The sequence below is a fragment of the Diadema setosum genome, chromosome 17 (genome assembly GCF_964275005.1).
Source record: "Diadema setosum chromosome 17, eeDiaSeto1, whole genome shotgun sequence".
In the NCBI taxonomy this organism is placed as follows: domain Eukaryota; kingdom Metazoa; phylum Echinodermata; class Echinoidea; order Diadematoida; family Diadematidae; genus Diadema; species Diadema setosum.
In genome coordinates this window covers 23,159,672-23,176,440 of record NC_092701.1, presented here as the reverse complement: position 1 = coordinate 23,176,440, position 16,769 = coordinate 23,159,672, and the positions used below count along the sequence as shown (strand labels likewise).

At 40.3% G+C, this 16,769-nt stretch overlaps 1 protein-coding gene across 1 annotated transcript in view; it reads left to right on the top strand.

The window, feature by feature from the left end:
- Nucleotides 1-78: 78 nt before the first annotated feature.
- The window catches only part of LOC140240539 (centrosome-associated protein 350-like), a 38,881-nt gene continuing 22,190 nt past the window's right edge, over nt 79-16,769 (top strand). Inside the window, exons 1-11 of the mRNA XM_072320303.1 lie at nt 79-95; nt 3,608-3,738; nt 5,548-5,591; nt 6,289-6,450; nt 10,323-10,383; nt 10,774-12,572; nt 13,306-13,642; nt 14,012-14,188; nt 14,924-15,154; nt 15,643-15,830; nt 16,269-16,418. Coding sequence (XP_072176404.1) covers nt 3,645-3,738; nt 5,548-5,591; nt 6,289-6,450; nt 10,323-10,383; nt 10,774-12,572; nt 13,306-13,642; nt 14,012-14,188; nt 14,924-15,154; nt 15,643-15,830; nt 16,269-16,418 — 3,243 coding nt within the window. The 5' untranslated portion in view covers nt 79-95; nt 3,608-3,644. The remainder of the gene's footprint in view (nt 96-3,607; nt 3,739-5,547; nt 5,592-6,288; nt 6,451-10,322; nt 10,384-10,773; nt 12,573-13,305; nt 13,643-14,011; nt 14,189-14,923; nt 15,155-15,642; nt 15,831-16,268; nt 16,419-16,769) is intronic.

Below are 16,769 nucleotides of genomic sequence, written 5' to 3'. Positions count from 1 at the left end.
TGGGCGACACACGTTACGAGCGTGTTTCGCGAGTCAGCGCAAGGGATATATCCCACAATGCATCTCAAAGCTGATAATATCAAAATGGCGATTGGGTGAGTGTTTCCGTATAGTTTGAATACGTATTCATGAACGTTAGAAATTACGTTTGTTAACCTTCATTTTGCACTAATAACATAGAAATTGAGTAATGCTTTATACCTGCATAGTATAAATTATATCTGTAGAATGTTTCAGTATGTATATATGGAAGTATTTTCATAACATAGCCTTGTGAAACTTAGTTGTTTTGAAATTGTGTGGGTTGGACTGCCGCAGTACAGTTACCAACACGGCTCATTATGGAGTGGGATCACACAGCTCAGTGCATAAACTTCACTGCAAACTGCGTGCGTGACTCGGAAGTGAGTCATTCAATACGATTTATTCGAACTTTTCGCAGTAAGACTGAGTTGCATACAGAAAGAAGCGTAAAACATTTGTTGTTTGTATTTTCATGGAATAGGCCTATAACTTTAAATTTAGAGTGATCTAGATTCTAGTTCTTTATATCTAACGTTACACTAAATGACTGTTGAAGGCGAGTCAATCACAATAAACAGTCATTGCTCCACTGCATACACCTGTAACGTTAGCCAGACCAGTCTGCTTTGCAAAGCACAGCAGTCTGACATGTACTAACGTTAGTGTTTAAACGTTGTAAATGACCGTCGCTTTTGACGGCAAGACCACAAAAAATGTCTTTTATTTTGTTTGATTTTAACAGTAATACCACTCACCTAGAATAGATGTCTATATCGTATTTTGCTGATGGTTGAGTTGAATTTGGTGTTTTGTTGGTATCCAAACCTTATTGTTGAATTTTTCGGAGTAACGTTAGATTGTGCGATGATTCACAAAATAAACGAACTACCACGAACGCTCAACCCGAGGTACCGTGATAGCATTTTACGTACGCCCGTGCGTTTTGTGTGTTATGTAAAGCTTGTCGTCTTCTACGTAGAGTCTACATGTATTTCCGCGCGTGCTGCTCTCATGATTTGACGTCACTTCCGCTCCGACTAGCTACATTGTGGTATAGGAGAGTGATTGCCATTCAATAACACGCAGAAGATGAGGAGTGAAGCAATACGGATGCTTACAGACCTGATTTTAAGGACGGATTTCGGTGGGTTTTTGATGTAATTAAAAAAAAATTTCATACCGATTATGGAATGATTATCATAGATTATGGGGATTCCTTATATTTTAGTTTTCCACGATTAATAAAGATATTCATGAAGGAAACATACACCCACCGCTGAAAAATAACAACGTCTGCGAAGGAGTAGACGTGCAGCCTACCTAGCCTACCTAGCCTTGGCTTTTATTTAACCACTGCCAGAATATATCGCGTCATCATGGTCATGGCCCAAAGTCAATGACATGTACATGTACGTGCTCATCCAGACGTTAACAAGCAAGGGCAGGGTAGTGGACAGAGATAGAAAATTCTAATGGTATCCCCAGGTATCTGCGACTGCGACCAGAAAGCACACACGCCCGCACCTCAACATTATGATGGGGTATTCTGCAGTTGTACAGGACTTTTTATGACACTGCTACTAGCCAGTGCTCGGACTGGTTGAGTGCATTGGATGTTCTCATACCAGAGCACGATGTTCAGTGTGTTTGTTGTTGTTGTTGTTTTTGTCCAAGACTAGACTAATTCATTCCAAGCTTCTTCTTTTTTTTTCCCTCTCTCTCTCTCTCTCTCTCTCTCTCTTTTTTTTTTTTTTTTTTTTTTTTTTACCCTCAACTCAGGCAGCAAACCCATTGTAGCCTAGCTATGCTTCTAGAAACTTGTGTTTATGAATTTGACACTAGATTCTATTGTAAATTTTTCTCTGGGGTATCTGGTGTGCTGGATATGATATGATACTTGGTTATTTTTTTTTTCCAAATTGTGCTTTAATCTGTTCATATTAATCTTACCTATCGGCCATGCTATGTCAAATGATGAGCTGATTAATGTTAGTATAGTTGAGCACTTTTATTGTTTGAATTACTAGAAATTGGTGTTCATGAATGTGACAGTAGATTCTCATTTTACTGGGGTAAATTTTTCTCTAGGGTATCTGGTGTGCTGGATACGATTTGAATAGTTTTGATATTTGCTTATTTTTTCCTAACCGTGCTTTATTTTATTCTTACTAATCTTACCTATTGACCATGCTACATTATGTCAAATGATGAGCTGATTAATGTTAGTACAGTTGAGCATTTTTATTGTTTGAATTACCAGGTCTGCCTGGTAAGTATCAGTTTGCAAGGCAGACAGATCACTAATCAGATCAATCCACTGGCCTCATTAAAAAAAAAAAGAAAAAAAAAGAAGAAAATCAATAATTTTACATACAAGCGCCATGAGTATAATGAACTGTTCATTGTTTCTGAGCTGAGTTCTTGGGCCTCTTAGTACTACACACACAACTACACATTTGCACATCCTATTGCATTTTGTAGATCATGACTTTTGTGTAATAGATTTTTCATAAAAGTTCTTAATTTATTTCAGACCATTTCTATCATTCCACATCATGTTTGTAGAAATTGCAATAGTAATGTGCCTGGAATTTGAAAAAGAAAAAAAGAAAAAGAAAAAGAAGAAATCATCTGTCAATAAACTTTTCAACTTGATGTTGTCCTGTCTTGCGATTGTACTCTTCTAAAATTAGTTGTAGAAATGTAGTCAGGACTAGACTAGTCTGTAGCCTTTTTTTTTTTGTTGTTGTTGTTGTTGTTGTTGTTGTTGTTGTTGTTGTTGCTTTCCTTTCATTAGGGATACTGCCCAATGTTCTGTAAGGAACTAAGCTGACGGGTGTGCTAGTGGGCAGATGCTATTGGCGCAAGAGAGAAGAACTGATTTTGGTTGCTTATACCAGACTGACATGGTGAAATAGTAATGAGCTGCGGTTTTGGAGATAGTTTTGTCCGTAGGGATTGATGTTATGGAGTTGGGCAGTCGATTCAATTCTGGTATCTTGTACAGATTGAATTAAAATTTATTGCAATTTTGATTTGCTTGTATGGGGTTTTATTGTTTGCTGCAGAGGAATGTCTAAGATTCCTTCCAGTTGGGTGCAAAGTATACTGCACCACTTAAAAAAAAAAAGTAATAAATAAATAAAAATCAGAGCCGTGGAAAAGACAAAGTGTTGAGAGAAAGCTGTATCCATATTTCTACACGTTGCATGCATAACTGTATGGCTTCTTTTTTTACTTTCCATTTGATATCTATAGCAGGGCTGCACACTAACCCAATTTTCTTAGTCTGGTCTGACCTGTCCCTGTCAGACCAGTAGGTACCCAGTTTTTCCACTTTTGCTTGTCCATTCCTGAAAAAGTTACTTGTCTGACCGTGGTTTTTACTGGTCTGGACCGTCAGCCCAGTGCCAGTGTGCAATGTTGTCTTTAGTGTAATGCTGTAGATGTTTTAAGCTGTGTAACTTGTGCAATATGTAGGATATGCATACTGTGTATTATTGGTTACTTTTAAGTATTGAAACTGAATCATGGCCCAAACACACATGCAACATACCTATGTGCATGATATCTTTCACAACAGACACTTGCACAGATGAGCAGAAGATGTGTGCTTGATAATGGCCAGCACAACAGTAAGAGCCAGACGGGTCACAGAGCCAACTCCTGTACAGAAACAACCATATCAACTCAATGATGAGAAGCCATTTGCAAGTAAGTAATGAACTGCATAATACTTTCTTTCGGTGTACGATAATGTAAGAGTACCTCTAGTCACCACTCTTGAGTTCAGTTCAGTTTTGTTCAGTTTATTTTGCTACCCATCAAAATTATGAAGAGAACAATCATGACCAAAAACAAACAAACTGTAGAATACAAGTACAGGCATTCGTTAAATGACAAGTGTTGACCTTGCTGAAACACTTGAAAGCCTGTAAGAGGTCCATGAAAAGAGATGCGAGAGCATTTCAAGTGTTCACAAAAAAATTGCATTTGTAGAAACAGAAAAATCCAATTGCATACACTTACACACATCGAACATAATACTACTGTAAAACAACAATATTTTCGCGAATTGGAGCCGACAGCCTTTTTCGTGGCATGAAAGTTGCCTCTAACATTCAATGTGTATAGTGCAGACAAAAACTTTCACTTGCATTTTGATTTCGCGAATCTTGGCTCTCGCAAAATTCACGAAATTGAAATACATGCGAACATTCCTCGTTTTGCAGTGTATGCATATCACATAGATTTTATGTATGGTGTTGATACTTCAGCAACAAATGTTCTCACTGGTTGACTCCCTGTGACCATCATTTCTTTTTTCTGCCCCTAAATAATTTGGCATCTCTGTGTACTTGTCCTTGTGTGGCAAACAGAGTAAGGACCATTGGGGTCTTTAGCAGTTCCTAATTCAAGTAATAGGAGCTTGAAATAATGTCGCGTCATGCAGTCATGATACATTAAAGGTACTGTTTACCATTGGGAGTAGTGATTTAAAAAGTGTCAAGATATCACATTTTATGCATATGTGTACAGTAGGTCAGTTGTATCATAAAACATCCTACCATCTAAAACATTTCGCAATAAAGCCTTGAATATACGGACTTATCACTTTTTTTCTCAATAAACCATAACTGGAGACGGTTTAATCTGTAAACATTTTTTTGTTATAACTATTGTTCACATTTTGTGTATTTAACAATACTTAACATTGATTATTCTGATTCAAATTTTTACATTGGTTGTTTTCCCTAACTTGCATTTTAGAACTATTTTGGAGCATTAAAGCTGGGTTTTTGTTTCATCTGCAAGTGGTGAATAATGGCTTTAACTAGAAGATGACCATAATTAATGATAAGGTGTGTAATATTTCTGAATGTGACTGGAGCTACCCAACCATTCAAAGGAAAGAGTGAGATCCAAACTAATAATTTCAGATTACTCCTTTCAGAGCTGTGGTGGCGTGGCACCCCCCCCCCCCCCCTAAAAAAAAAAAAAAAAAAAAAAAGTGAATAAAAGATTTTAAAAACTACAAACACTGGCAATCCCTTGCTTGTTGCAAATATTTGATGTTAAAATTCAGGGCTCATTTCAACCTCCAAAGTTTTCTTATAGCTTATGATAGTGAAAAGTTTTTATGGCTGTAAATCAGTGCCAGAACAAGATAAAACAACACAGTAAAAAGCAAAGCAAAACTAATCTAAGCAACATCTTTATAGCAGTAGTACCATTTACATCTAAAGTGAAAGTTAATTAATTAACATCTACTGTCATATATATGGGCCGAGGGACTTTTCAGGTTTTGAAAGTAAAGGTGGTTTGGACAAGCCCTATGTTTGAAAGTGTTTTTGCAGTATCAACTGTACATACACGGAAGTGGGCACTCATTGAAGGGAAGGACAGTTAGCAAATATTTCAACCCAGGTGTGAAAAGTGTGTCTTCAGAGATATCCCTATAGTTGTTTTTGCATGCTGTAACAAGCAATAACCTGATGTTGGGGGATAAATCTTGCTTTGCAGACTTGGAGTCAGCATGGGACAACATTACAGAGGCAAAAACAGCTGTGAGTATAATAGTTCCTGCCAATATTGTCGTGATATTAATTACTTCTTCCTTTGCATTTTTACGAATGGCAAAATACAGTAGGTTACAGCATTACCTGGTTATTCTGGAGGAAAAAAAGAAGACTTAGATAGATGAGGGAGCTTGCTGGATTGTTCTCCAGCCCACACCCGATACTGACATGAAAATCCACATCCAACCAAGACACCGGTCAACCAGAAAAAGCAAAGAGAGATTTTTTTTTTTTCTTTTTAAGTTTAATTTCATTTGAGAGCCCATACAGAGCAAACTTGACATAATGGTACAAGTATAGCTTAGAAGTAGAACATTAGTCATTGTGCGGTGTTCTTCCGTTTACTGGGATTTATGGATTTCTACATATGTAAAGTGTCATGCATCCTATACAATTGCTGTAATTTTTCTCAGGTCTCCAATATCCAGACAGTGACTACAACTTTTGATGATAGATAATTGTCCATTTCAGGAATTGGTCAGCTTTGTTAAAACAGCGTGTATCACAATTCATGATGCTTGGAAAATCAAGTACAGTGTTCAATTGCTTTCAGTTACCTGTATAATGTGTTTGATGGTTGTATTTTTTCCTTTTGTGTGTTTGTTTCTGTCTTTTTACATATTTATCATGGCAAGGTGTCTTACTGTACTTATGTGATTTGTTTTTTTTTTCTTTTAATCGATAGTTATATCGTGCTGAAGCCAGACTTGAACAGTCTGAGAATGGTCCCCATCTGAGGGATCACCGTAGCTCTGGAAGCCACCTTGAAAAGAGGCATCCTGTCGGTGCCCGCGCACCAGTCGACTCTGTTCCGTCCATGGAGATCAAGACAAGTGCTACTGCAAAGGTAGAGATTGTTAGCTTGGTATACAGCTTGCTTGTCCATTTTGTTACGACCAAAATCACTCTGAGAATGACCGCACAAAAGAAACAATCAACTAATGTTCAGGCGGTTTATTAACAGTGATATTGTGGGTACAGACTCGTAATCGGTTTTCACATCAGTACAATAATGATCAAGAGAAACAATTATAAATTGGTAATGGAATCACTTACACACATTACAGCTAAATCTTAATCACAATGTTCATAATAGTCCCCTGGTAATGTCCAAATACGATGTTCGATGCACAGATGAATGGTCCTTGATGCACCGATGAATGATTCCTCCGAAGTAAATCCCGAGGCGCAGGTTAGGATAGTCCACGGTATAGATCCGGGGTAAAATCCACGATATATGTCCACGGCGAAACGTGCAGAATCCAATCGTTATGACGACCACGTCCAGTTGATGCGTTGAATGATAATTCACTCAATAATGTTCAGCTAGGAATCCAGCCTGTCACAGCTTTGCCGTAGCAATGTCCATTGACATTAGAATATGGAGTCTATCTCCAATGTAGGCAAATTAATTCTCTGCAGGCAAAACGTCTCCCAGGCCTTATCTCCACAAACGTAACAGGTCAGCAGGTAACACAGGACTGACCATAACAAGTCGCTTCAGAGCCAGAAGTGACGTAACTCTCAGAGCAGAGGTGTTGGGTACTCTGCCTACCTCAGAATTTCTCCGGCTTATATACTATCCATTCACCCCTTTCTAGTACATTCTGTAATTTTCTCCAGCCTGGGGCCAAATTCTTCTACCTACTTGCACATACTTGCAAGTTCACTGTTCCAGAAATCCTAACTGACTCACTGCCTAACTATGTGTATAACATCATTGCCAAAAATAACTACCACACTATCACATTGGGCTACAGGGACAGTGCCTCGCTCAGCCAAATATGTAAGCACTTCCGAGAACATTCTAGGTTGGGTGAAAAATCATTCTAGATTGAGTGAGCTATAATGTATTCCTTGTCACATGCATGTACTGTAGCTACATTGTATACAACCTAGAAAATTCTCCACTGATCTAGTCAGCCTGTAGGTACTATATCTATATCATATAGAATGTTCTCCATTAATCTGGTCCACCTGTGTACATACACATTTAAACAGCCATGCATACAGTATATCATACATGTACATAACTACTAATGTGTACATTTGTGACAAGTTGGTATCTTTTTATGCATCTGCCACGAAGTGGTGCCAGAGGCGTTATGTTTTCGGGTTGTCCGTCCTTCCGTCTGTCTGTCCTTCCGTCTGTCCATCCGTCTGTCCTTCCGTCCGTCCGTAATGAAATTTGTGGATAGTGTAACTAAAAAACCTTTTGAGGAATCCTCATGAAACTTGGCATGTATGTGTATTAGGGGGTGAAGTTGTGCCTATCAACTTTTGGGTTCACATGCTCAAGGTCAAAGGTCAAAAGGTCAAGGTCAAATGCTCAAAATTTCACTATTTCCCCCATATCTATGCAATTCCTGAAGATATTTTCTTGAAACTTAGTGTATACATATATTACCCAATTAAGATTCTCTGGTGAAAGTTTGGGGTCATGAGGTCAAAGGTCAAAAGGTCAAGTAAAAATGTTAAAATTTCACTATTTCCATATCTTGGAAATGGTTCAAGGTATCTTCATGGAACATAATATATATGCATGTACTGACTGGCAGTGATTATCTAGGGAATTTTGGGTTCATGGGGTCAAAGGTCAGGGTTAAAGGTCAAGGGTAACACTTCAAAATTTTACTAAACTCCTCAATATAAGTTCTGCAATCAAAGTTTGATATATCATATTTCTCTTAAATACCCGCATTATCTTCATTAAATATGACATCATAAGAAAGCCTGATTTATTATCTTTAACATGACACCTCACTTGCTATGATTGGGTATTCCTAGAATGTACAGTATGATTGAGTATGAGGATAAGGTCAAATGTGAAATGTTGCAAAATAGAACGAACGTGTTATGTCAAGCAGTATAATTCCCATTTGCTTTGTCGTTTCAGGGAAGGAATGTGCTTGAAAAGAATGCACTGTGAAATTATCATTAGATTCCAGGCTTCATCCATGAATTAAAAACTTCAGTAGTATCTGCAGATTAAAGTTAAACATAAAGGTTGACCAAACAGTCATCTAGAATGTCTAGGAAATGGAAGTTTTTGCAAGTGCTGTCATTTCAGCATTGCTTATGCAGTGGCCTTTTTTCATCAAAACTGTGCATTATCAATAGCAGAATTGTTGCGACTTTTCACTTTTGATCTGTCCCAACACTCGGCTGTTTTGCACATTCCAAGAACACCCAATCATAGCAAGTGAGGTGTCAGTTTAAAGATAATTAATCAGGCTTTCTTATGATGTCATATCTAATGGAGATAATGCGGTTATAAGAGAAATATGATATATCAAACTTTGATTGCAGAACTTATTTTGAGAAGTTTATATCCCTCATATTTATGCAATGCCTGCAGGATTTTTTCTTTTTGAACTTGGTGTATGCATGTTTAACCCAATAGAGATTCTCTGGGAAGTGTTTTGTTTTGTTTTGTTTTGTTTTTTGCCAAAAAGATCAAAGGTCAAAAGGTCAAAGATCAAATGAATGTGCTGAACTTTACTTCTTCCTCCATATCTCGGAAGTGGCTCAAGTTATCTTGAAACTTAGTACACATTTATGCATGTTCTGCCTGACAATGATTCTCTCATGAAGTTTAGGGTCAAAGGTCAAGGGTCAAAGGCCAGATGAAAATGGTAACAATTTACTATTCAACACAGAAATTGCACTTTTTCTCCGTACCTTGAAAATTACTCAATGCTTAAACTTTGTTTGAAGAGGTCAAAGTCAAGTAAAAGTCCTAATATCCCCAAATACATGCTCTCCCATTCATCCAATTAAACCTAGGTGAAGGAAGGTGAACATTCAACACATTTGAGACAAATGTGTCATTTTCATATTTTGCCAATTTTGTGAAAATCTAAACACACATTGTCCACATGTACTATAGACCTATTAGGAGAATCATGCATTATGGCAGAGGCATACCAGTCGCCATAGCGACATTTCTAGTTTCATATCTATTCATCTTTATTACTTCCATATTGGTGGCAGTGATGAAAACAGCTCTTTACAAGTGGTCCACTGCATTCAAACTCAAAACAGTTGAAAAACTTTGTTTTTAAAAATAATGATAATTGAATTAAAATGAATGAGTAAGACTGTAACTGTTAAGCCCAAAAAAAAAATTTTTAACCTTTGGACAAATATTGCTAAAAAAGAAATAATAATAATAGAATTAAAAATAAATGAGTGAGACTGCAACAAATAAGCCAAAATTATTTTTTTTTAACCTTTTGACAAATATTGCTATATCAGATTAATCATGAAATATGGTGCTGTGCAATGTGATTAAAATTGTTGTGTAGTATTTTGTTACTTAAACTAAAGTGTAGTGCGTTAGGAGTGACACCGATGACCAAGAGGAATGTTGCCATTTTCTTCCTAGTTTTAGTCTTACCCCCCCCCCCCCAAAAAAAAAAAAAATTAAATAAATACATGAATAAATAACTAAAAATAATAATAATAATAATAGCTGTATGCAGAATATCACTCTTCTATTTTGTGTGTTTGCTTGCTGTGGTTATTTGAAGAGTGGTATTTTTTTTTTGTGGTGCTCACTGACTCGTCTATGTAAGATTGTGTTGATTGTGTCTAGAACATGCCACCCTAGACTCTGGTCCAAGTATAATTGAGACCAGTCGCAAATTTGGCACAATATGCATACCTCCTTCCCTTGAGTGGGTTGTCAATTGTCATTTGTGTGTTTCTTGATTCCAGTTTGATCCAAAAAGCAGAGGATACCAATCAGAGAGGACACGAAAGAGGGTCACAATTGCTGGTAAGTGTATAGAATATTGGTGCATTTTCCACACTTCTAGCTCAGGTGATGTGTACATGTATGACAGAGCTATGCCTTACGAGGCTGCTAAAGTGAATTACCCACTCCATGACAGCTCTGTAAGCTTTTGAACTGATTATGTTTTGCTTTCTCATTCAACAACAAAAACAATAATGTATGCACCGGAAATACTGTTTGGTGTTTGAATGATTAGATAATTGCTTGTTCAATCACTGTAAGTCTTTTTGTTTGAGTGATTTATAGTAAAACAAAACAAAACAAAACAAAACAAAAAAATTATTTATGAAGTGCTTATTTTATGCTTCATAGTGCACCTTATAGTTTCCTTTTTAATTGTTGGGGACCTCTGTTTTACTTTGCCATTAATAGATGACAAAGTGAGGACCAGAGAGCTAGCTGCTCCCTCAGATATTACACCGAGTCCAATCCTGTCTCAGAGGCATGGCTCTCAACTAACTGATAACTTCCAGAATGGTGCGCCTCGTTCTGATGACTCTGCCGGCAAGTTGGTGAATTCATATGGAGGGCTGTCAAGGACAGATTTCAGGGAGCCTCATGGAGAGTCATCAAGCAGAGATATTCTTGGCAATGGCCCAGCAAATTTCTCAATCGGGAGCAGCACAGACATCAGAATCCTCAATGACATAGCAACTCCTAGTCTCGTTCGCCAGTCATCCACTGTAGAGATGGAACCGGGACTGAGAGTGAGTAAGGACTACATTCCTGCATATGACCAACTCTTCGGTGATAATAAAACCGTTTTGAAACTAAGCCAGAAGGAGCCAGCTTCAAGTCTCGCAGCAGACAATTCAGAGAATAAATGGTTGTCAAGGCTTGTGTCCTGCAGTCAGACCCCTCAGGATCAGTCTTATCTCGTCCATATGGACCGTCTGCGTAAACGCGTGGAACAGCAGAGGATGGCTTCATCGCAGCTGCTGGAATCCAGCGCAGATACCCAGCGGAAGCGGCACCAGGAGAGTGATCCCGTGAGATTTAATTCAGAAGCCGAGGCTGACGTTCTGTCGGGTCTCGTCGCACCTCCCAAAGTGCCTGTTCGCAAAGTTGCTTCGGCTCCGGCAGCTCCCGCATACAAAGGGTTCAGCCAGGCCGAAGCCCGTTTTCAGCTTGTGCCAGGTGGCAGGATTGTGACTGAGGACCAGATAAAAAGGAAAACGAGTAGGCAAAACATTCACCACAGAGAAGATCCACCTGCTTTAAGTCAAAGAAGAACAGACACTGCTAGACCGCTGCAACCATCGCAGAAGCTAGCCCAAGACAATAGAGTCAACTCAAAGACCAATACCAGCAGAGGTAACCCCAAACCTGTCCGAAAGGTCCATAAAGCTCCTCTTCCAACTTCCAAGCCAAAGAGACCAGAACCTGTAGGGGGCATTGGTGTGAGCGCTTGGAGAGAGGGTCAGAGGACAGTCATAAAAGTGTTGGGACCCCCGCCAAAGGTACCGAGGCAGCAATCCGCAGCCGATGCTACATCAGATCGGGGGCAGGGCTCGAATGCTCCCTCTGATGCTGCCGGCAACAAGACTGGGGATGAGATTGACAGGTTATCAGAGCACCCCATCGACTCTGACAACGACATGACCGATAATCCTCATTCAAACAGTAACCCACCAAGCATTGGGCGGCTACCAGAGGAAGCGCAAGGAATCCTGAATGACTTGCATCTGGATCCTACGGATGAGGATAGAGACTCTTCCCCCGTCCCTGTAGAATCCAAATCTAGCAAGAACAATAACAATGTCCCCCGGTTGTGTAAGAAGAAGAAAGCATCCAGATTAAAAGCACGAGAAGATGAGCATAGGGTAGCTCCTGTCAGGAAAGTACGTCACTACGAGGTAGAGGAGGTGCAAAAATACATGGCCAGACAACGGATGGACAGGAGAAAGAAAATTCAGGAGGATAAGAAACAGAAGGCCTTGCAGGCAGAAAAAAGGAAAGAACAATTGCAGGATTTGTACAAGAGGCAGCGGGACAGTGCAAAACCACCCACAAAGGTAATCGCAGGAGGCAGCCTTGCTGCTGGAGATGGTGAAAGACGATTTCTTGATGAGACATTTAGCAAAGGACCGGGGCAAGAGTCTCAAGGGGGTCTTGCCAGACCAGTAACTCTGTCCAGGCAGCATCCTTTCCAAGAAAATTACAACAGAAGGGTAAATAGTCTTTTACATTGATGAGTGGAGTTTTGTTGCCGATTTAGGATGATTGAAATAAAAGGAAGGAGAGATGATTGTTTTTAAAAAACAAAACAAATACAACTCGAAAACATATCGAAGTCTGAAATTATTCATCAGCATAAATAGAAATCCTCAGTTGATGTGTTTCAGTTTAATGAGATTATCAGCCAAGACTTACTAATGCTTTGCTGATTGGGTTAACTATCACCCAGTGCTGTGTATCTGTCAGAGCAATCCACTGTTATCTAAATAGGCTACACCAAGTAAGAATTCAGTGACACTACAAATGAGTTAGAGGGTAATGAAGCCCAAATGTATACAACGTATGTGGATTGAGTGAATTCATTAATATTAGTGGAACACATCACAAAGTTGGAGGAAAATCTGACAGTACATTAAAAAGTTACAAATTTTAAAAGTTTCTGTACAGCCATTGCTCTTTCATTATGCTTGAAAAGTGCAAATATATTGATTTTTGTTTAATATTTTCTTTTTGCCATTTTGCGTACATGACGTCATAGAGTGTTGTGGTGTTCTCATCCAGCGTGGCTGCACCTTGTAACTTTGGAACCGGATTGCCTGATTTTGCTCAAACTTTGCTGATGCGATTTACTAATTTGCTGCCCTTCCCTCGACTCAAATATTTATCTGTGTTTCATTCTCCTGTGAGAATATGTCATTAAAGAACCTGGTATCTCATTCTCTGTAGATTGATGTGACGGGATCGGACAAGGAGAACCGTGCCTTCTGGAGCACATCCAGTAGCGACAGCTCCCTCCGCTCCAGCCCCCAGACTGACGTGTCGGCATCCACTCCTCAAGACCCAAATCCTGCCGCCGCTGGGGTCTCGGTCTTCCATGATCCGCATCACCAGCACAGCGAGGGAGCCGGCCTGGGGAGGGACATCGTCCTTGAGCCTGTCCGTGAGGAGGATGCCCCCACTGCCTCCATGGTCATCAAAAACCAACTCGATGACAACGAGGGCAGACCTAGCAAGAACGACGTAGCTGCAAGCCATGGTGCTGCCCCAGCAAGCCAACCATCAAGTAAGTTTTTTTTACACACAACAGTAGAGGTATGACAGGCCTTTAAATCAATCATTAATGTTGCTGTAATGTGTAGATTGTAGGTTGTGTTATCAGGCTATGTTATCAGTGTTCTGTGGCATAGCAATTCATTTCGTTAGCCGTTGTCAAAAAGAGAGCTATGTAAAATTGAATAAAATTGAATAAAGAATGTCAATACCAATGACATGTGAGATGTCAGTCTTGTTTGCTGCAATTGTAGGACAGGTTATAAAGGTATAGATTTATTTTGTACAGTAGCTACAAAAACGTGTCTGCATCATGATTTATATCTAACATACTCCAACAATACCATTCTCTCCCCCCACAAAAACCTGCATCACACCAAAGCTGCAACACGGCCGCGACCAGTCACCTCTCCCGGCAAACCCCGCAGCAAGGCGGAGCGGGTGGCAGCCATCCGGGCCTCGGCCGCAGCCCTGCAGGGGCGGCTGGAGAACGAAGTGCGGCAGCTGACTGGGGATCTCTCCCACTTGACAGCTACTGCCCTGGGAGGCAACCAGCACAGTCCAGGTCAGTCCAAGACTCCCTTTGCACAACACAACTGTCCATCAGAGCTCTCCTGCTAGCATTCTCTGTGGCTTAGCTAGCTGAAAGTATGGAGATTTTGGAACGTGGCCAAGTCACATTGAGCTTTCACTCCTCCATTGCCAGGAAGCAGGGACTGTACGTGATTACAGCCTAGCAAAGCTTTGCATTGCACATCGACTGTAAGGACAAGAAAAGTGTGGCAGCTACTCAGAAATATGGATTGTTTGTTAAGGCCTGGCCTGCTGGCAAGTGATCAGATGTCCTTGCTTCCCTGTCAGAATATGTTGTTTTTCTCCCATCATTTCTTCATTTTTTTTTTATAATGGTGTGGGGGGGGGGGGGAGGGGGCATTAAGATAATTGAAGTCTGAATTATATACTATTAGAATTTTATTGAATTTTGTCATTCATTTCTTCTTTTTTTTTTATCAAGGCAAAACTGGCTAAATGTTATCATGTCATCCATTTCCAGTGATGTAATTGCTTGGATTTCAAGCATTTGAGTGTAGTAATTATTCAATTTTCTGATTTCCAGAGTAGTTATATTGACCAAAGAAGTCATGAAGTCATGTTAACTACAATATTTGACACCTGTACGCGTCAACATGGCAGATTTGTAAAAGGCAGCGTTTCAATGTAGATTCCCATGACCCTTGTTTTCATTCGTCACCATGCTCACTTCCATGTGTGTGATCTGTATGCCGTCCCTTAGGCGTTGCTTCGTTGAGATCACCGTCTAACGAGAGATGGGCGTATCCCTATTTGGGATTGGGCAGACCGGTCCCGACCACCACTCCCTCCCAGGTGGCCAGGCCCAGTTCCCATGTGAGGTTCAGCGTGCCGGAGCCCGCCCTCTGGGAGCACGAGTCTCCGAAGCTGACCAAGCACCAGAGGGTTGCGGGGAGTGGCAAGGACCCCAATGTCTTTGTCGGGTCACTGCCAGGTGAGTGTTGATCCATGGTAGCAAGAGTGTGAAGGTTTGCTGAATGGGGGAAGATTTTTTTTCTTGTTTAAGTGCTTGGTATGTATTGAGAAAGAAACTCTTTAAAGACAAAAAAATAAAGAAATAAAAAATTTGAAAAAAGGCATCTCATCTACAGTAAAGAGTGTAAATGCACATAATATTTAGAATCACCAACAGCTGTATTGTGATTACATAACACAGCTCTGTGACATTGATTTTGATGAAGTAGGATTTAAGAACAACTAAATAGAATCATGTTCTTCGTGGGTTTTTTTTAAAAGTTTTCTTCAATAACATCATTTATAATGTTGACAGCATTACAAACTCTGAGAGTTGATTGTAGTACTAGATTGCATATCACAAACAAACACAAATAGATCAAAATAGAAGAGGTGAAATCTTGCATTTACTAAATGTAGCATCTGTATACGAGTGACAAATTTGACCTCTGACCCCCTGCTTCCCAGGTGTGAGTAACCTGTCCCAACAGGCCCGCCAAACCGAGGAGGGCCAGACTAAGGGAGAGGCGGCCACCACAATCCAGGCCGCCTTCCGCGGTCACCAGGTCCGGCAGCGACTCAACTGGGAGCTGCCTTCGGGAACCACTCTCAAGCAGCACATCAAAGGCCAGAAGACCGAGGCTCAAGTACCACAGGTAGATAATGATTGTGGCATACTGGGGGGGGGGGGGGGATGGAAGAGGGGGGACGGGAGGGGAGGGGAAAAAAAAAAACTCCCTAGAGGAGTTGTCAGTATCATGCACTATTCAGGATAGATTTTGACCATTATGGTTTATGAAGGAGCACATACTCCTTGTGACACCAGGTTTACTTGTGGAATTCAATCCTGTCTCTTGGTCTCCTTGACCTGTACTAGGACCTGTACAAGGGAACCTGGTCAATAACGAGGACCCAACAACCATGTCTATTACATTGTTATATCAGGTTTCTCACCATAAAACAGGAAAATATAAAGAGTTTGAATTTTCAAAATCACCCTGTTATAAGAGGGTTTTTGTTTCATCCAACGTTTTTATAACGAGGTTCCACTGTACCGTCGTATAATGTGCATGTTTTATGTGTAATGTTCCCAGATTCGGCTGTCAGCAGTCGGGAAAGCAGCAATGCCAAGCGGCCATCCCATGCCGGAGCATGCCCTCCAGTCAGATGGGGAATCTCTGAGCGAGGGTCCGCTGTCTGACGAGTCCAGCGAGGCAGAAGTTGATCAAGAGTATACACCCAAGGTAAGAGCCTTGTCCACCAGAGGTGAGGTCAAAACTTGACCCTGACCTGTCTTGACCTATGTGTATTTGAAGCTTATTGTCATATTTTTATGCCTCCGCCACGAAGTGGTGCCGGAGGCATTATGTTTTCGGGTTGTCCGTCTGTCCGTCCTTCCGTCCGTCCGTCCGTCCTTCCGTCCGTCCGTAATGAATTTTGTGGACAAGGTAACTATCGAAACCTGTTGAGGTATCCTAATGAAACTTGGCATGTATGTGTATTAGGGGGTGAAGTTGTGCCTATCAACTTTTGGGTGCACATGCTCAAGGTCAAAGGTCAAAAGGTCAAGGTCAAATATAGAAAATTTCACTATT